General features: G+C 36.1%; 1 protein-coding gene across 1 annotated transcript in view; it reads left to right on the forward strand.

Moving 5' to 3' along the window:
• Positions 1-15,214: 15,214 nt before the first annotated feature.
• Positions 15,215-21,436, forward strand: part of LOC114355317 (uncharacterized) — a 38,963-nt gene continuing 32,741 nt past the window's right edge. Inside the window, exon 1 of the mRNA XM_028308110.1 lies at positions 15,215-15,971. Within this exon, the coding sequence (XP_028163911.1) occupies positions 15,492-15,971 (480 nt within the window). The 5' untranslated portion in view covers positions 15,215-15,491. The remainder of the gene's footprint in view (positions 15,972-21,436) is intronic.

Raw genomic sequence — 21,436 nt, forward strand, 5'->3', positions numbered from 1 at the left:
ACAGGCATTGTATCAGTTTCAAGTTGGACAATCTCGCCACCGATCTATCCTGAAATGTGGCTGGGACGTGCTGTCTCCCGTCCGTTATCTAGTTTGCCGTGAGGTAGGAGGACCTTGAAATGAGACACAATAGAGGAAAGTTACCCTCCGTGCCTCGTTTAGTTTGCGAGTGCAAGTTGAGAAGTTTTCATGGAGTTGACGGTTCATTTTAATGTAATACTCGTAAATCTTTTGAAGCGATCTTTTATATGCGTTTTAGGTTTCCTCAAACTAGCAATGTCTTCTCGAAGTTTTATGAACCATCAAATTGCTACTGAATTTTCTCTGGAGTTTTGAAGTTACTGATCTTTTTATGCAGCTATAAAATCAGCCATTATTGTCATGGTGTAGAAATTGACTGACATGTTTTTAAAAAGATGATTTTCTTTAAAATTTTTATTCGGTAGGGTTTGAATCTTTCCTTGATGTCTACAGTGTTTTGTTTCATGTATGTAACTACATTTTAAATAGTATAGTTACTAGCTTAGCTACTGTTACCAACAAGTTACTGGAATAACAATGCAAGGTTTTTTGCCATTATTACCAATAAGATACTGGAATAACAAGTCAAGTATTAAACGCTCCTCCATCACAGCACATAACACAACACCATAAATACAAACCGACCATTGTGCGGGCAGTGAATAGCCGTCGATGTTTAGCGGACGGCTGAGAGGAAACTACCCTCGGGTGGCTGATGTGAATGGAATAGATACACAGTGGGAAAACGCAAGGGTGATACTTGTGAGACATCTTCAAAGTCCTGGACTTTCGAAGTCCTGTACTTAATAATATGAAAAATGCGAAGTTACTGAACTCATTTCAATGACATTTAGTATAGAGATAGTTTAAGATTTAATCTGCGGACTTATCACGGCAATCATTGCCGAAATAATAACAAAAGCGATAATCCTACTTATATTTTAAACGCGAAAGCGACGGTACTCATTTAGATATGAATAGAACAGAGACAGTTAAAGATTCAGGGAAAAACATAGGGTAGTTTCATCCCGGTTTTTAAGAGACACATGTCTTTTTAATAGAGGCTGAAATTCACGTAGGCGAAAGCTAATTGGATGTAAATAAGGTAGCTGAAACCGATATTAATGAAGTTGTTAGCAAAGTCATCAATGAAGATACGGAATTGCTGATCGATGTTGGTTTACCGCCTAACTTAGACGGTGGAGTTCCAAAGCAGCGCCATCTAGGAGTGAATTTTGAGCTTAAATCAACTCAAATATCGCTAAATCGAGAGATGTTGACTCAATCTAATGGATTGTATGAGCTTTGAAAGCGAATTTAGTTAGGACTAGATTTTGCCCGCGGCTTCGTCTGCGTGAATATCGTTGTCGCAGTATGGCATTATGTCCGTCCTCCTTTTATAAACCGGGATATAAACTATTTCAGACTATCCCATGTCTTTCTCATTGAAAATCTGTTCTTGAGTTTATTGCTACTAGATAGACAGACGCAGCTGAAAACTTTGTTCTATTAGTAGTAGTATAGGGATATAAAGTTCATAAAATTTTAATAACTAAACTTGTGTGCATTTATCATAAGTAAAATAGCATTGACGCTAGTTTTCCTTGTACAAATGTACATGGCTACACGTTGTATAATTATTATGATTGCTAGGTAAGTGTCTAGTAAATTGTTGTATTGTTAGACACCTCGCGTCATCATTATTATGTANATTGTGTAGTATATCCTTCATCTAATTAATGACCTTATTGTTTTTTACCATATAAAGTCCGTAACTAAACACTTGAATTATTATTTTCAAAAAATATTAAGTCGTTGACAGCCGAGACATATAGGAACAATAGATTCTATTATTCGAGGCACACCGGTGGGCCGCGTGGCGTCTAACGTGTTTTTATAAACCCTATCGAGAGATAGTTACTTACACTTGAAATGTACTGGTTTCACTATGTAGCGCCGTTTGCTACCTAAGCATTTCCCTTATTGCCTTTTATNATTATGTAGTATATTGTCTAATTAATGACCTTATTGTTTTTTACCTTATAAAGTCCGTCATTAAACACTTGAAATATTATTTTCCAACAATATTAAGTCGTTGACAGCCGAGATAATTATAATACAATAGAAATTCTATTATTCGTAGCTCACCGGTGGGCCGCATGGCGTCTAACTTGTTCATATGTACCCTATCGAGAGATAGTTACTGTACTGATTTCACTATGTAGCGCCGTTTGCTACCTAAGCATTGCCCCATTGCCTTTTATCAGAGTAAATACAAATGAGTAGATCTTCTTCATAGAAACGCACACACAAAATTCGGCGCAACACCCCGCTAATCCACGCTAAATTTTGTCAGTGTGTTCGTGCGCCCACATACAAACCGCGCTCGGTGCGTTTCTATGAAGATAACCTACTCATTTGTATTTACTCTGCTTTTATTCAGCACCATGCCTGTTGGGATGATAAATGAAGCTCGCATTAGAGTTAAAGCTACATAATATAATATAATCTCAGTCCAGGGGCAAGAAGAGAACGCTATTTGAATATCAATGGTTGTCCCGGACGTTATGGTTGGTCAGGAAAGAAAAATACTTCTTATTCCAACAAAACGTTTTGTCGTAAACGACATAGGTCTTATTTTTTATGTGTTGATGATAATGAATGACTTATCTCATTAGGAGCAGATAAACGATATAAAAGGTGCATTTTATGCACAGCTCTTATAATTATAAAGAATTGCGCATTGTTCATTCAGTAGATATCTTTATATAAGAAGTCAAGTGTTATAATGAAAGGTCTGTTATTATAAATGTTTTAAATATTACGCAATAACATTTTTCCTTATGACTTTTAGGAAATAGATAATTTATCTTTATACAGAGATTTATTTTTATCAGCTAACAGTAGTAACTTATGATTTAACATAGTGATAATGTAAATACATTATGTCACTTTTTTATGCAACATTTAAAAAGAGAACCACCTACTTTAGATAATTTTCCTTTCGAATGCCTGAAGTATGGACTTCAAGCACTGACTAAGTTAAGCCGATAATGTTCTAATTTTAAGTACATAATTGATGCTATTATAGTATTAATTTATGGCTAAGTTTCCATTATATTTGTCGTTTTAATGTATGTAAGTGCAAACTCATTCGTGAGTGACATTATTCGACCTGACTGACTCCAAATTATTCTCAACGCTTTAACCTACTGGTAGAGACGAAAGCATCTCAAGCTAAACTTTAAAGCATCTTATACAGTAGTAATAGGGGTGATTTTGCAACAAAAATGTCTAGTCTGATGTGCTCTATGCTCTATAGTCTATACTTGTAATTTCGGCTTGCACGTGTTCCAGAACGAAAATTAGAAAGTTACACGTTTCACACGTCACATTAAACCGTACGAATGTTGGGGTAAGTGATAACTTGAAATGTGCTGTAACTCTTGGTTCGTAGTGGGTAGTTTATTTGAGATAGTTACTTGGTCTAGACAATCACGTTAAGTTAAAATGGCTTTTCCGGCAGCAGTTATAGGTGCTATTTTACAACTAAAATGGATAGTGTGTTGTGCTGACGACTGTCCTTCATACTGAGCAGTATTTCGCGCAATAAGCGAAAATATCCCATTCTTTTTTAAATATGTACATACAAAATGGAAAGAGATAGACATCGTTTCTCCATTGGATTTAGATCGTTTTATATGACGATGATAAAAAGTAGTTTTAGTAACGTTATCAGTAACTTAATCATTTAACTTCTCTTACAGTTTGTGAGCCTGCAACTAGAGTCCGTATAAGCTGTGAATAAAAATGACCCATAGCGGTAAAATTGTATCATGTACTAAAAATATAGTCTATTGAAGTCTACGTTCCAATTTCCAAATACACCATTTAGAGAACGCGCTCTTTCAGACGTTTTCCTAAGATAAATAGTATCTCACACACACTATTGCGTATCACACACTGTTATTGTTATGTTATCGCGCCAATCAAGGCCGAATTCTGGAGCGTTACAATCAACAAAGTATTCCCAATTGTCCAGTGACGTAACGGGCCTTAGTAGGGCCCTGTATCAAAATTTGGCGCAAAAGCATCTAAAAAAATGGAGCAATCAACAAAGTATTCCCACTTGTCCAGTGACTTCGCGTGTCATAGACGGGTCCTTTTGCAAAATTTGGAGGCCCTTTCATCTAGAAAAGGTCATTAAGAAGCAATCAACAAAGTATTCCCAGTTGTCCAGTGACGTAAGTAGCGTATCATAGACGGGCCATTTTGCCTTTAGGCCCTTTCATCTAGAAAAGGTCATTATGGAACAAGAGAGTTCTTTTCATTTAAAAAATTTATTACACAAATGATGTTGTGTTGATCAGCAGTTGAATGCTGGTATTTTTTTAGAGAAGACGAGTGTCCCCCCTTGGTGGGGTCCTGGTTAGAGATTAACCGTTAAAAACTTGATCTTAACCCTAGAACGGGGTCCCTAACCGAAGTGGGGCCACTAGGTAGTTGCCTCCTCTGCCTAATGGAAGAGGCCTTAGGGCCCCTGTAGCTCATAGGCCTCTATAGACCACTTAGGGCCATGTAGCCCGGAGGCCCTGTATCATTGATACAGCGGTAGCTACGCCCCTGCACTCGTCTATGTTTACTCACACTCGTGTTGCTTCCTACGAGGGGATTGTTTTCATTCATACCAATGGTAATTGACTCCTTTGCCTTTGTTGCGCCATAGCTGTTTTATTTTGTAGCCGGATTCATGAACGTTTATTAATGGATTGTATTTTCAGAAAAGATAGGTACTCTACATGTAAATAGATAAGTTCATTAATGCCATACAAAACTGACAAATGAAATATTATAAAAAATCGCAAAGGCACAATTGAGGCGGTCTTTAGAAAGCATTTTTGTATTTTTTATTTAAGTCTCATAATATTTTTAGACGATTTAGGGTGACTTTGTCGACTAATTGTTTAAAATGAAAATCTTAAGACTGAATAACCCTCAGCTTTTCACCTAATTCTTAACTGTTATTTATTAGAATTTTGTTTTAAGAATTACAATGTCTCTTTAGCTATTTTCAAGAGGGTTTTCGTCTGGCCCGTGGCTATAATTAAAGTTTCGAGTAACGTTGCTCGAATCCTTAACGAGAAGCCGAAATTGTTTAGTTAGGGGTTATTACAAGCCTTTGTTATTTATAACCTTTGACGTCGTGTTTTTTGGCATAATCTTTCTCTGCCCACTTTGTGAGGTTAACGCCTGTTTACTGCTAATATTAAAAGTGACGTAACCGTGCAAATCTCGTCTTACTGGACGTAAAAAAACAATCGCCTCTGCTTAGTTAGTAGTATTTTAATTCGGGTCCATAGGTCACGTAAGTCACTAATATTATGACTAATATATGAAGAAGAAAGGTCTGATTGTTGGCATTGAATAGGCTCTGAAACTACTGGACCGGTTTAAAAAATCTTTCGCCAATAGAATCCTTCTGATAAACATAGGCGGTGGTAGGTACAAAGGTTTAGTATAAAGGACCCATTGTTGTTCAGAGCTAACCTTTGCTAATGCAAATTTTTGTCTGACTGACGCTTCCACTGTTATTTGTGTTTTCCTGGAATTACTATAAAATCACTGTTAATTTAATATTTTAGAGTCAGATAGCAATGTAGGTATTCATTTTAGTCATCAAAAACAGTAAAATAGAAAATGTAATATTGACCGCGTTTCTAGCGATGCATGTTGCTCAGCTTCTTCGCAGATGATTTTTGACGACAAATGCTTGGGTTTATCGCGCAAAATCGATAAAATGGCGTGATAAATACTTATTGCGGCGCGCATCCTAGGCTTACTGGCCTACATTATGTCAAATTTTTTGCATTCTAACACTCGGGGTGTTAGAATGCAAAAAATTTGACTTATGAAGTGGTCTTTAAAAGCCAACTTATAGGAAATGAATTGACATAAGACTTTCCCAGTTTTCACACGTCTGTATCGCTGATTGATCTATGAGGTGTCATTGGGCGACCCGTACTTTCGCGCGCTCTCACCGCGTCGGTCATAGTTTGCGTATGCGCACGTGCCTTGTGAGTTTGTGACTCATGCCCTTTATTCATAACAGGTGTCCCAATGTATACTAAATCATTTATTGCATCCATCCATATTTCATGAACTTAAAATTAGAATTATTTTTTGTGGAAAAGACGTGGGTATTAGTAGACTACGATTTTGCCAGTGTTAGGATCGATCTCAACTTATTGATATTTCAGTTAAGTTGTCCTTTTCGATGACATTTGATTGCTTATATGTTTAATGTATAGGATAAAGAATAACTTCATTAGTGGAATTTCCAAAAAATTGTATAATTGAAATGAGTACAGGAAAAACAATTATGTTTTGGAAAATTGTAAGTAACATAACTTTAAAGAAACATTTCTAAGACAGGGCATTCCAAGTTCCAACAAATAATAACGTCATTGCAGTTTAATTTGCTGGGAGGTGTATTAAGCTAGTTAAACAAGTGCGGTCTTAAATTGGCCACCGGTGTATGAATACGCACCATCCACTGCGTAAGGTATGTTCAAGTAGCCCGACCGTGCCCGACCGGTCAGCATGCCCATTGCTGACCTATATGCCCCTTTCACCTTTTACGTGATTTTGCGACTGGTTCATCAATACATATTTCAATCGGTCGTGTGACGTAATTTTATTTGTTAACTGTCGTTTGAAGCGTTTGACTCTGCGGTCAATGTTGTATTGAATAGTTAGACGTTGCAGTTAATTGTATTTATAATTAAAAAGTAATCGAGTGGGGTATGACGTAACAAGTCTATCGATGAGGAAAAATTGAATAATAATATTTTAACTGAGAAAGTTTGTGCGGATTTATGAATGTTTATTAACCATTCGCGCAATAACTACTGTGTGGATTTTAATGTAACTTTACAAACTTGAAACATAAGAAAGTGAAATTATTGAAGTTTATAAATAGTTGGGCTTATTATTGATTAAATTCTACAAGACTGAAGAAATCTCAGGCAAAAGATAGTGAAAATAATTTTAATGGATCACTGATTTACTATAGTTATACGCTGCAAAATTGTTTACATCTATTTCCACTTTCTCTTTCACGAAGTTTCAAATGCTAGACAACTGAAACTGGAACATCGTTCACACTTTTTGTTTATGTTCGCTTCACACGCAATTCACAATTTCAGCGAGCACATTTTGATTGGTTAGCTAACGCTTAAAGATCAAAGTTGTTAGCGCTTTGTTAAATACTCCACTTACGATACAGTCAGGTACACAATTTGTAAGTACTATTTTAGAAACGCTAAGTCTAAAGTAATAACGAAACTTTTGACTTATGACTGTAATGCATAAGGTATTAGGGTGCCGTAGCCAAATGGCAAAAAACGGAACCCTTATTTTATTTTTATTTTATTTTATTTATTTGGTTCACCAACAGTTAATTACACCAATACAATTGTATAAATCTTAAGAAGAATAGGTACATGTTCAATGTATTAACTTATTACAGGCAAACACAGCATGCATTTAACGTGAAGACTAATATTATACATTATATTATAATGATAGGTATAAATCAATCCAACAGACATGTGCTAAGTTTTAACAGAAACAAAGTTGTACAGATTTTTTACATTAATTAAGCAAGTAAGTATCTAGAGAATTTTATTTTCATGAAGACGTGTTTTCCGCAGAGCTGGGACCGGACAAGTGACTAAAAATGGCTTTACGGTATGATGTCAGAGAGTCCGCGTGTAAATCAACCAGATCACTTATGCTGTTGACAAGCTTACTCAGCCGGGGTATTGGAGAACTAGTCCCTAATACGGTTCTTCTAAGAGGGGGATATAGTGGAGTGATTGGCTTCCTCGGTGTTCTAAGAGGGACGCGAAGCGCGAATAGACCCAACAATTGTGGACTGTCGATCTTGTTGTGGAATATTTTATGTAGAAACAGTGCATCCATTAGATCCCTACGCTTTTCAAGTGACATAATGTTAAATTGCAGTAATCTACTATTATATGAGGAAAGCTTCTTAGCTTTACCCTCTGCGAACGCTTATAGATTCGTATTGTCTGTCTGTCCGTCCATATGTCACAGCCATTTTTTTTATGTTACTTTATTCTTTGAAAAATAGTCACAGAAATAAAAAGTGTTACTAAAGAAACCGACTTAAACATAATTTTTAGGCTGGGTTGCACCATCGTACTTTAACAAACGTCAAAAATCTGTCAAACTCCATACAAAATACGCCGGTTATCGGCGAAATATAAGTTGCGGTCAAGGTTAGGTGGTGCAACTCAGCCTTAGTGACTGAAGTAACTGATTTTTTTAAAACGACATCAAATCATTAGTCTATTTAGCCCATTTTCTAAACACAACTTAAGATATTTTATTCCAAATTTACAAAACTTTTTGGAATCGTCCTTCCAATCTGTAGATCCTGGTTATCAAGGAGTTTGTGGTTGTGATAAAAGATAGCAATAAAATATTATGCACACATATTAGGCAGATATAATATCGAGAAAAAATCAACTAAACAAATAAACAGTAAAGTCAATAAATATTTTTCCTAATCTAAGAATGACAATGAAACGCCTATTGTAGTTGCCTGTTATGGGTTTCCAAGAAATAATAATATGGCGTTTGTGCCCGAATGTACAACCTAATCTGGGTCAGTTACAGTAACGGCATTGTTTTTGTATGATTGGTCAATACTACAATTGGAATGCGGGTTATTTATTAGTTAATACATTATATTCGTGCGGTTACTTAATAGCTAATAGTTAACTGTTAAGTTACGGAGTTCCAATGTAATAAGTGTGTGCACGTCAAAACACCTGTTGACGATGGTGACTTGTTTGTGATGGGATTTAATTCCTTATTTTATGAGCACGATGGCGCTTAATCCTTTTCGTATTTTTGGTGTCTAACGCCCGTATTCACAAACGATGCTTGCTTAAGTAAAGCAGAAAATCGAACGCACAGCGTTAAATAGAGCTCTGTGATTGATTCGTGTGTCACCCTATGCGCGTCCACGCGCACTGTGAGACCTCATAGTAATGATTGTGAATACCGGCGTTAATCCCTTATTTTATGAGCACGATGGCGCTTAATCCTTTTTGTATTTTTGGTGAATAGGTGTATCTGTCGATCTCGCTCGTACCAATATCTAAAGAGATAGATAGTAGATAAATAATAATATAATAGAGGATAGTGGTGGAAGTAGCCTCTTAAATTTGAATGTTTTGGATTGAGGTATCGTTTTAGTAAATGAAACAGTGAATCCGCCATATAGCTGGCTGAAACACATTAGTTTAATATAAGACCTTTTATACCTTAGCATTTGAAGCCACATCTTCAAGATATACACTGTATACACACAATACCAGACCCTAAAGGACTTGGCTTAAAGTTGAAAATCTACCTTATTGTAACTAAAAGCTAAATTGTCACAAAACGCGGTTTACGCACACGCTAACTGCCAAATTAATTTACATACTCGTGTTATATTAATACGTTCGCAATTACAATTACCGTTCACATGCTTCTACATTATATGTGTAGCGTTTAACTCAGTCAGTATCTGAGATATGGGAGCGGCACGGGAGGGGTGACATTGACATTTATGACGTGACAGAACATACAAATCTGAAGCACAAGTCTCGCTGAAGTTTCGTTCGTTTCAGCCAAAAGACGTTCACTGCTGGACAAAGGCCTCCCCCAAGGATTTCCACAAAGACCGGTCCTGCGCCGCTTGCATCCAGGTACCTCCCGCGACCTTCACCAGATCGTCGGTCCACCTAGTGGGAGGCCTGCCCACGCTACGTCTTCCAGCTCGTGGTCGCCACTCAAGAACTTTCCTGCCCCAGCGGCCATCAGCTCTTCGAGCTATGTGCCCCGCCCACTGCCACTTTGAAGTTTAATGTCCCTAAAAAAGACTCCCGTACCTCAGGCACTGACTGAGTTATCGACCTATATCTCGTACACAAAGATAAATGCTATACAGCGTGAATATTCCGAGATTGCGAATTTTGTCAACAATTCAACACACGGCCTTATCCTTTTGTATGAATACCGCAAATTTCCAGAATTACCCTTTGTGCTTTACATCATATTAAATCATGATATTCTATTTATGTCTGAAGGTGAAAATTACATATTACATTTTGCTAAGACTTTAAAACATCTATTTGTATGTGACCGAAATCTTACTTCAAACTTTAGTAAGGCTCTTTTTTAAAAGAAAAAAATCAAGGTTGTTTATTGAATGCTTGAATGCTGGCTAGTTTCTTCAACAGTTAAAAATACATATACTCCTAAAATTACTAAAGTCAACTCTCAAATAAGGAAGTCGTTTTCTTTTTTGGCCAAAATAATCGCCTATTTGTTTCTTGTCCTTTTTATTGCATACATTATCAACTTTTTAGGACAATCACATATTTTTTGCATAATTAATAAGATTACATATTTTAGGAATCGAAAATTATCATATTTATATGTACAGTTACCATTTCAGTGGAAAACTATTTTACAACTAGCCTAGAACATAGAATATTTGATATCATTGTTGGGATTGGGATTAATTTGATTGCTCCTAGATTATGCATTCACGTGTTTCTCACGCATCGTGTACGTTGAATCTACATATATGCAAATAATTTAATCACGTTTTACATTAATTAATAGATAATAACCAGGCTCACTGTTGAACCATAATCATTTATCAACTGCTCGAAATAAAAACAAAAAGTTAAAATTACGAAGTCGTTNCCTTGTGAGTTTGTGACTCATGCCCTTTATTCATAACAGGTGTCCCAATTTATACTCGAATCATTTATTGCATGATTGCATCCATCCATCATTCATGATCGTAAAATTAGAATTATTTTTTGTGGAAAAGACGTGGGTATTAGAAGACTACGATTTTGCTAGTGTTAGGATCGATCTCAAGGTATTGATATTTCAGTTAAATTGTCCTTTTCTATGACATTTGATTGCTTATGTGTTTAATGTTAGGATAAAAAATAACTTCTTTAGTGCCATTTCTAAAAATAGTATAATTGAAATGAGTACAAGAAAAACTAATTTAATTAACAAAAAATTAACCTTTTTGTTTTGGATAAATTGTAAGTAACATAACTTTAAAGAAACATGGCTAAGACAGGCTGTTCCTACATATTAATGTCAGTGCAGTTTAATCTGCTGGGAGGTGTATTAGCCAGTTAAACAAGTGCGGTCTTAATTGGCCACCGGTGTATGAATACGCACCATCCACTGCGTAAGGTTTGCTCAAGTAGCCCGACCAGTCAGCGTGCCCATTGCTGACCTATATGCTCCTTTCACCTTTTACGTGATTTTGCGACTGGTTCATCAATATTTCAATCGGTTGGGTGACGTAATTTTACTGTCGTTTGAAGCGTTTGACTCTGGGTTCAATGTTGTTTTGAATAGTTAAATGTTGCAGTTAATTGTATTTATAATTAAAAAGTAATCGAGTGGGCTATGACGTAACAAGTATATCGATGAGGAAAAATTGTATAATAATATTTTAACTGATAAAGTATGTGCGTATTTATGAATGTTTATTATCCATTCGCGCAATAACTACTGTGTGAATTTTAATGTAACTTTACAAATTTAATACATTAGAAAGTATTTTTTTTGTAGTTTATAAATAGTTAGGCTTATTTATTGATTAAATTCTACAAAACTGAAAAAATCTCAGGCAAAAGATAGTGAAAATAATTTTAGTGGATCACTGATTTACTATAGTTATACGCTGCAAAATTGTTTACATCTATTTCCACTTTCTCTTTCACGAAGTTTCAAATGCTAGACAACTGAAACTGGAACATCGTTCACACTTTTTGTTTATGTTCGCTTCACACGCAATTCACAATTTCAGCGAGCACATTGGTTAGCTAACGCTTAAAGATCAAAGTTGTTAGCGCTTTGTTAAATACTCCACTTACGATACAGCCAGGTACACAATTTGTAAGTACTATTTTAGAAACGCTAAGTCTAAAGTAATAATGAAACTTTTGACTTATGACTGTAATGCATAAGGTATTAGGGTTCCGTAGCCAAATGGCAAAAAACGGAACCCTTATAGATTTGTCATGTCTGTCTGTCCGTCCGTATGTCACAGCCATTTTTTTTATGTTACTTTAGTCTTTGAAAAATAGTCACAGAAATAAAAGTGTGACTAAAGAAACTGACTTAAACATAATTTTTAGGCTGGGTTGCACCATCGTACTTTAACAAACGTAAAAATCTGTCAAACTCCATACAAAATACGCCGGTTATCGGCGAAATATAAGTTGCGGTCAAGGTTAGGTGGTGCAACTCAGCCTTAGTGACTGAAGTAACTGATTGTTTTATAATTAACATACGGGTCGAATTGAGAACCTCCTCCTTTTTTGAAGTCGGTTGAAAACGACATCAAATCATTAGTCTATTCAGCCCATTTTCTAAACACAACTTAAGATATTTTATTCCAAATTTACAAAACTTTTTGGAACATCACACCTTCCAATCTGTAGATTCTGGTTATCAAGGAGTTTGTGGTTGTGATAAAAGATAGCAATAAAACATTATGCACACATATTAGGCAGATATAATATCGAGAAAAAATCAACTAAACAAATAAACAGTAAAGTCAATAAATATTTTTCCTAATCTAAGAATGACAATGAAACGCCTATTGTAGTTGCCTGTTATGGGTTTCCAAGAAATATTAATATGGCGTTTGTGCCCGAATGTACAACCTAATCTGGGTCAGTTACAGTAACGGCATTATTTTTGTATGATTGGTCAATACTACAATTGGAATGCGGGTTGTTTATTAGTTAATACATTATATTCGTGCGGTTACTTAATAGCTTAATAGTTAACTGTTAAGTTACGGAGTTCCAATGCAATAAGTATGTGCCAGTCAAAACACCTGTTGACGATGGTGGTTTGTGATGGGATTTAATTTCTTATTTTATGAGCACGATGGTGCTTAAGCTTTTTCGTTTTTTTGGTGAATTTGGTGTACTTTGTACGTACGTGTACGTACTTTGATGTATTTAATCGTCTTGCGGAGTAATTATTCTGTACCTTGGTACTATTACTTATCAATATCAATATTAATATCAATATCTAAAGAGATAGAGAAAAATAGTAGATAGAATAGAGGATAATGGTGGAAATAGCCTTTTAGTGGAATGTTCTGGCTTGAGTTATTCGGTTTAAGTCAATAAAACAATGAAACCGCCATACAGCTGGCTGAATCACATTACTTTAATATAAGACCGTATACCTTAGAATTTGAAGCCACATCTTCAAGATATCACTCACAATACCAGACCCTAAATGACTTGGCTTAAAGTTGAAATCTACCATAATATAACTAAAAGCTAAATTGTCACAAAACGCGGTTTACGCACACGCTAACTGCCAAATTAATTTACATACTCGTGTTATATTAATACGTTCGCAATTACAATTACCGTTCACATGCTTCTACATTATATGTGTAGCGTTTAACTCAGTCAGTATCTGAGATATGGGAGCGGCACGGGAGGGGTGACATTGACATTTATGACGTGACAGAACATACAAATCTGAAGCACAAGTCTCGCTATAGTTTAATGTCCCTAAAGGTAGCCTTTCGAATTAAGCGTCACAGACGCAGCGTCTTTAGCTTTGGTCTTAAAGGTAGCCTTTCGAAGCGAGTTAGTGACGAGGCGTTGGTGGCACAAGACCAAAGCTAAGGCTACCTTTATGCCGGTTGCAGACCAAGAGCTAAGCTAAGTTAGTTTCGTTTAGCTCGCATAGCTGACGCAGTTTCCCATAGAATTGGCATAGTTTTCAGTCTACACACGACTATGGAAAACTGCGTCAGCTATGCGAGCTAAACGAAACTAACTTAGCTTAGCTCTTGGTCTGCAACTGGTATTAAAGACTCCTGTGCCGCTCCCATATCTCAGGCATTGACTGAGAAAGGGCTAACCCTATATCTCGTACACTAAGATAAATTATACAACGTGAATATGCCGAGATTGCAAACTTTGTCAACAATTCAACACACGGCCTTATCCTTTTGTATGAATACCGCAAATTTCCAGAATTACCCTTTGTGCTTTACGTCATATTAAATCATGATATTCTATTTATGTCTGAAGGTGAAAATTACATATTACATTTTGCTAAGACTTTAAAACATCTATTTGTATGTGACCGAAATCTTACTTCAAACTTTAGTAAGGCTCTTTTTTAAAAGAAAAAAATCAAGGTTGTTTATTGAATGCTTGAATGCTGGCTAGTTTCTTCAACAGTTAAAAATACATATACTCCTAAAATTACTGAAGTCAACTCTCAAATAAGGAAGTCGTTTTCTTTTTTGGACCAAAATAATCGCCTATTTGTTTTTTATCCTTTATTGCATAAATTATCAACTTTTTAGGTCAACCACATAATTTTTGCATAAATTAATAAGATCACATATTTTAGTAATCCAAAATTATAATATTCAAAATGTAAAGTAATACCGGTTAAGTGGAAAACTATTTTACAACTAGCCTAGAATATATAATATTTGATATCATTGTTGGGATTGGGATTCATTTGATTGCTTCCAGATTATGCATTCACGTGTTTCTCACGCATCGTGTACGTTGAATCTATATGCAAATAACTTAATCACGTTTTACATTAATTAATAGATAATAACCAGGCTTACTGTTGAACCATATCATTTATCAACTGTCTCAAAATAAAAACAAAAAGTTAATATTCCAAAGTCGTTTCACAAAATTAATTTTAATGAACGCTGTTATAACTCGCAACAGTTGACTACAAAATCTCGAGATTTGTTTGGAAAAGGAGAAGGAAAATTATTAAATTATACAGTCTTAACGCGTTCTCGTTTTATTTTTGCGGAAAGTTAGCTTTGGACGTGAAAACAATATTTTTTCGTTTTATAAGAGTTTCGAGTATCATAACGGATTAAACAGCCATTCAACTAACACGGTAATCACAATTGTACCAATTACATCAATTGCGGGTGACTTCATCGAAACATTGACCTTTCGAATACAAGACTCGCCCTCCACGCATCCTCTTATCACCTACCTCGGGCCGAGGCGCTCGCCGAACAGCCGACTACATTCCTCCTACAGCGGTTAGTATCACGCGAGACGCCGCGCGCGCTGCACGTCCTTACGCTCCATTTACTCCGCTATAATTCACTACCTATCGATGTCAATGATATGAACTAACCAATTAACAACCGGCCCGACCACTACATTACGTGAACACCCAACAGTGAACCGATACCGATTCCGCGTACACAACAATGCGCCCAACGTGAGTACAACCCGAAGGATTGCAGTGCTACAATGGCGGTGATTTAACATTGTTTTCGCTGTGATCGGATAGTGGAAGTGCGTGCGAGACCCGTCGGAATGTACGAAGTGTCGTGCGTGGCCGGCAACAAAGTGGACGCCGCTTACGCAGTCAAGAGCCTGTCGAACGTGATACCACCAGGCATGGGGCACGCGGTCTCGGTGCAGAGGCATCACGCCCATTCGCAGTCGTATAAACACAAGCAGGAGCTGCCGCCGCCGGTCAGCAAGCCTGACGCCATCAAGTCGCACGTTATGAGGCTCCTCAAGCGTTCCAAGAGCCACACTCCCGCTACAAGGGCTGAGGAAAACCAACCAGACCCTCGCAACTTCGATCGTCGCACGGTTTTCGCGCGCCCAGTCACTGACGAGCAAAGGCGTCGCAGGAACACGATTGAGAGAAGGCGTAGTGCCGACAAGAGAGTGATGGTGACCATCGTGGACGGACTGCCTGTAGTCGTGACAGGCCAGAACCAGGCGCCGGAACCGCCTCAGCACCCGCCACCGGTCACCCATCATCGGCACTCCCACAGAGATAAGGTAAGCTTATTATTGCTACAAATTAGTAAAAGTGTTACGAAATTTTGAAAGCGAATTTTATATTTGATAAACGTTTACGTTTCTGCCTGGTCAATTAAAAACAGGTTCGAGCGAATAGTGTTAAAAACAGGTTATTATTTTATTTAAAAATGCCACACCGAAGCGTTTCATTCTTGCGGCTCGTAACGTTAACGTCCTTCTTAATGGACAGGAAAAACGCGCTGGAATTCAAATGTTATAGTCGCAATGTTTACTAATAAACTATGTATACGGTTGTATGTTAAGTATAGTCAGTAGAATCAGAATGCTGCGCAAAAACATTGTTACTGCACGTTTTAGTAACAAATGGTAAGCTGTTTAGGATTTTATTTGTGTATCACATTTTTAAGGTTTTAAGACCAATTTTCTTTCGCTAGATAACTTTTATCTGCTGATCAATTTTGGCATATTGATAGCGTATATGCCGGAAATATAATACATCAATGGTATATTCATCCATAGAAAGTTATCTGACAAAGTATTCGGTAAAACTAGTTAACATTAACCAAACAATAGCGTACAAAGGCAAATGACTAAACCGTTTGGTTTAATGAGTCAACTAACAAGTTAGTTAAATTGAGATAGTAACGTTATTCTAAATGTTGATGATTTCATTTTGAGGTTAGAAACAGTTGTTATTTTGTTTCAAATCGTTTGTGTAATTAATTTATACAAAATTTAATCGCCGTGCCAAAAATCTTATATCGTTTGGCAATCATTGCAATTTTATTCTTATGTAAGCCACAATTTCTTGGTAAATTAAATGTACCTAATATTCTTTACATAATATAAAACAAATTCGCGCCCACTGTCTGTTAAGATCTTATAGACTTCTCAACAGATTTTAATGCAGTTTTCTTCAATGGATAGTGATTCAAGAGGAAGGTTTATTTATGTGCCCATGTAGCTCCAACATTCACCCAAAATTCAACATTAACCCCTTATTCACTAACTGAACGTGTTGTGTCCAGTTTCTTGTGTCGAGTTGGAGAATAACCCCCCATGTAAAGCCAGGGTGGGTACCTAGTAGCTACTCGCTAGTATGTGATAATGACAAGTTTAAACTTGACACACAGTGCCTTATCAAAACTGACTGACCGATTAAGGTTATTGTTGACTTGCGTCAGAACTGGAAACTCTAATGACCTTCATCATGGCCGCCGCGATGACTCGGCCGAGATACGAAATTATCTGTACTGTTAGTAATAAAGACTCTTTTGTTGTTAAACATTAGCAGTCATTCAATTAAAACAATAGATTGTAGTAAGAATCATTACTTAGAATCTGACATTAGTATTTTTACGAATATTGTCTATGGGTGCAATATTGGAAGACCGCGGAGCAAAATTGTGTATGAATGAAGTAACGTTTTTTAAAAGGAATCTAGGAATTTACAAGACGTCTATTATTGATTTAACAATAGTTCTATGTAAAATTATATCTCATAGAAAGGAAAACTGAAGAAACTCAAGGAACAATTTCCAAGAAAGGGAAATTAGGGAAGCTTAGTACTACGCCCGTTGCATTTGGGAAAAAATAATATCATTCTGTTACAAAATTTGAAATTATCCCTGTCGATTAATTACTACAAGTTTAAAAATAAACTGAGGAAGAATCTGCATTGAATGACGTAGGTAGTTGCAATAAAATTTCACACACATTTCGACTAGCGAGCAGAAGCTGGTAGTAAAAATCAAAATGGTTCTCGGGCGATTCGTCACCCTATCACCTAGCTAGACTAAACCGCGCGTGCGCTGTCCACTCGTTAACGCTAAAGTGGGTTAACTGCACTTGCTGTTTTGGCAGTAAAGCTTAGAATTGAGTGCCTCATTTGCTCCAAATTTGGTTGTGTGTCTCAAAATGTTAAGGTTGATTGTATGTTACGGGGGAGTCATAACTAGTAAAAAAAGGTGACACTAGTTGAACGGTGTCAACAATTTAATAGACATTTGTGGTAAACCCATTCCTAACACAATCATTATTTTAGTCATTATGATAAAAAACAGTTTCGCCGACTGATCACAAATCGGCCCCTAGGGTCAATTTTACTAGTTTTTGATAGTTTTATGTATTTACTTCTGTACCTCTAGTAGGAAAAACTTTCGAGTTCGTTTCGTTGCGTATTCAAAGTGTCATCGAAAAATTTTGTATGAAAAATTAAACAGCGCCCCCTATATTATAGCCGCCCTAGGGGGCGTTGTTTAATTTTTCATACAAAATTTTTCGATGACACTTTGAATACGCAACGAAACGAACTCGAAAGTTTTTCCTACTAGAGGTACTGAAGTCAGAAGAAGTTTCATTATTATAATAAAACCTTTTCACTCCTAATTCGCCCCTGTAATTTACAATTTCAGCTTCATAAGACGACGTTATCATGATTTCTTGTTGAATAATATTTATTTATTTATTTAAACTTTTATGCCAAAATAAATTTGAACATAAGGCGAACTTAATGCACTAAAGCATTCTCGACCAGTTTACCTTTGGGTTGAGCAGAAAAGAAATTTGTTTGGCGGTACTTCTAGTGCAGGAAAGAAAAACAAAAACAAATATGCTACATACATAAATAATATATAAAATATATAATAAATAAATACATACATAAAATAGATGATTGAGTTAAACTGAAATTACAATTCATGAAGATGAGATCATTTTGAGGAAGTGATATTTATGCATAATAATAAAATAAGATGAGAGGAGTACTATGGATAGTATGATCAAGTTTCAATTCAAAAGAAGGCGAAGTATCCCTCTTCAAATTCCCTCTACCACAGAGTCCCAACGATAAATATAAACACAAACAACGGAATTCTGATGTAAAAATGGAATTTTTATACGCGTCCCACAAAAGGGTGGCCTTTTGTGAATAGAAAAAATATGCTTTGTGGTTATCGCGGTGGTGGTTTGTATGCAAAATTCCGCACGACAGGTGAATCTCATATTCTCTTCACAAAGAAAAATTCTTTCAGCAACAAATACCTAAATAATCAGCTAGTGGCAACTAAAATATACGCAAAACATTAAAGATAACTTATTAATGAATATACCTTCGAAAAAATTAAAACAGACTCCAAGAAAAGTTCACTAAAAAGTAGAAATTGAAACTAAAATTTCTTCAACTCCTAAGCGTTTAAGAGTTTTATACCTTCCATCATCACATCATAAACATGAGATGATGACTACAAGACACAAATACTTGAATAACTTAATAAAAAATATGAAAAACCTAACACGATTCTATAAACATTTGAGGGTTTTCCTCGATTTCCCTAGTCTTATCATCAGATCCTGACTTGGTGACAATGGGGCACCTCGAACAAAAAAAAGAATTTTAAAATCGGTTCACGATTGAGGGCGTAATCCGTGCTATGTGAAAATAGAAAAAAAAAGTCGAACATAGAACCTCCTCCTTTTTTGAAGTCGTGTAAAAATACGTGTCAATACAATTAAATAGGATTAAAAGATCAATACCCCGTTGACCTAGATTAGTGAATTGATTAATTGCATTTCTTAATTGGTACGTGCATTTTTGTCTTGAGTAAACTGTTAAAAGCATTTTTGATTAAACACCTATCAGTTGCCAATTAAACCGCTAAGTGAAGCCTTTAATTCGATGATATGAAGAAAATTAAAGGAGAAATAAATAGTGCAAATCGTACTTAACTAGTTGGTTCGTCGGCTTTTTCTTTCTATTTTAATATTAATGTGAAAAGATATTTTCCTCAATAAATATAAATTATATAAATAGTCAGAGAGTTATTTGGTGTGAAATCCAAATATACTTTCATTTTATTATGTGCTGTGTTGCACAGAATAAATAAATAAATATATTGTTTTAACTGGAACTCATACGGAATAATGAAATACACATTTGAAAATTGGACAATCTTTTATTGATAGCTAAATGAGAGAGAAAACTCTTACGGCGTTTGTTAGTTTTTAATTTTTATAAATCTTAATACATGGAAACAAGGAGACGAAGAGTTTTCTTTTAATTTTCAGTACTTATCTTCCACACAGTGACACCATAGATTAATATCGTGTCCCGTACGGTTTACGTTCCATAAAACGCGGGCACCTGAAACGGCCATTTTTCAGCGAACACTAAAGTGGCGCTTACGACGCCCCGTGGACTTAACGGCTTCAGGTTGTAATGGGAATTATGATGGTGACAAAACCGTGTTTTATGGCGTCCCATCGTGAGTGGAGCTCTTTGTTATGCCGCTAATTGAGATGACCTTACCTTACGTGAGGTGGATAAAATTGTTTGATCAGTTAATTTGAAATATTTCAGCTACGGTAGAACACCTTTATAGGTACAGAACTATTCCCACCTCTCGTTCCCACCGCTACAACTCCTGTAGCCAGGACTTACAGCTTCACCTTTATAGGTACCTAGGTAATAAATATTATCTTCTTACATGTTCAAAACAGCACAATTTCGGAGGTCTTATTGCGAGTCCGAGAGTCCTTCCTTAATTGCATAATTTGCCTTTTTGGGTAAATCTTCGTATTAAAAGTTTATTGATCCAAACACCTGCATGTGTAGCGATAGTTCACACTCCAACACTTCGGATGTTCAGTTAAAAATAACTGCGGAACACGTGCCTGATGTGTATCCAGAGCAGAGCAGTAGTGTTGTATGTAAATTGTATGATTTGTATGTCGATTAAGCAAAAAGTTGCCATTCAGAATTGTATGTAAATTGAATCTCTGATAATGCGACTTGCAATGTGTTTGCTTTACGAGTAATTAGGTACAGGTACAGCGTTGGAGTATAGTGAAGTGAACGTGAGGTTTATTGGTAGGTACTTATTATACTTAGATCAATAGTACGAGGGCTGCACTAAAAGTATCGGGAATGGAATATTTCCACTGTTCCAGTCATATTAAAATCTATATAATTGCAAACTCCAGGGTTTTAAAAATCGTATACNATAAATTATCCAGATTCCTTGTATTTTATCGAGTGATCATCACTATAGCTGTCTGTTTACAAGCGAACACGTTTTGTTCAACATCAAGCACGAGTTCGGATGAAAATATAAATAACGTTCGTTCGCGCCCAATCGTACCTGTTGACTGGTGTGCACGCTCCTTTATCTTATGTCTTGTGTCGAAATAACGCAGTTAAATCTTGATTATGTAAGTAACGGATGAAAATGAAAAGGAAATAAGATCTTATGTAGAAAATCTATATACTAATATTATAAAGCTAAAGAGTTTGTTTGTTTACTTGAACGCGCTAATCTCAGGAACTACTGGTCCGATTTGAAAAATTCATTCGGCGTTAGAAAGCCCATTTATCGAGGAAGGTTATAGGCTGTATACCATCACGCTACGAGTAATAGACGCAGAGCAACAATGAAAAACGAAGTCGCGGGCACAGCTTAATAAAAATTAAATGTAAGTATATTAAA

This window comes from Ostrinia furnacalis, unplaced genomic scaffold, assembly GCF_004193835.3.
Source record: "Ostrinia furnacalis isolate ACB-3 unplaced genomic scaffold, ASM419383v2 OfSCF2388, whole genome shotgun sequence".
NCBI classification, from domain to species: Eukaryota; Metazoa; Arthropoda; class Insecta; order Lepidoptera; family Crambidae; genus Ostrinia; species Ostrinia furnacalis.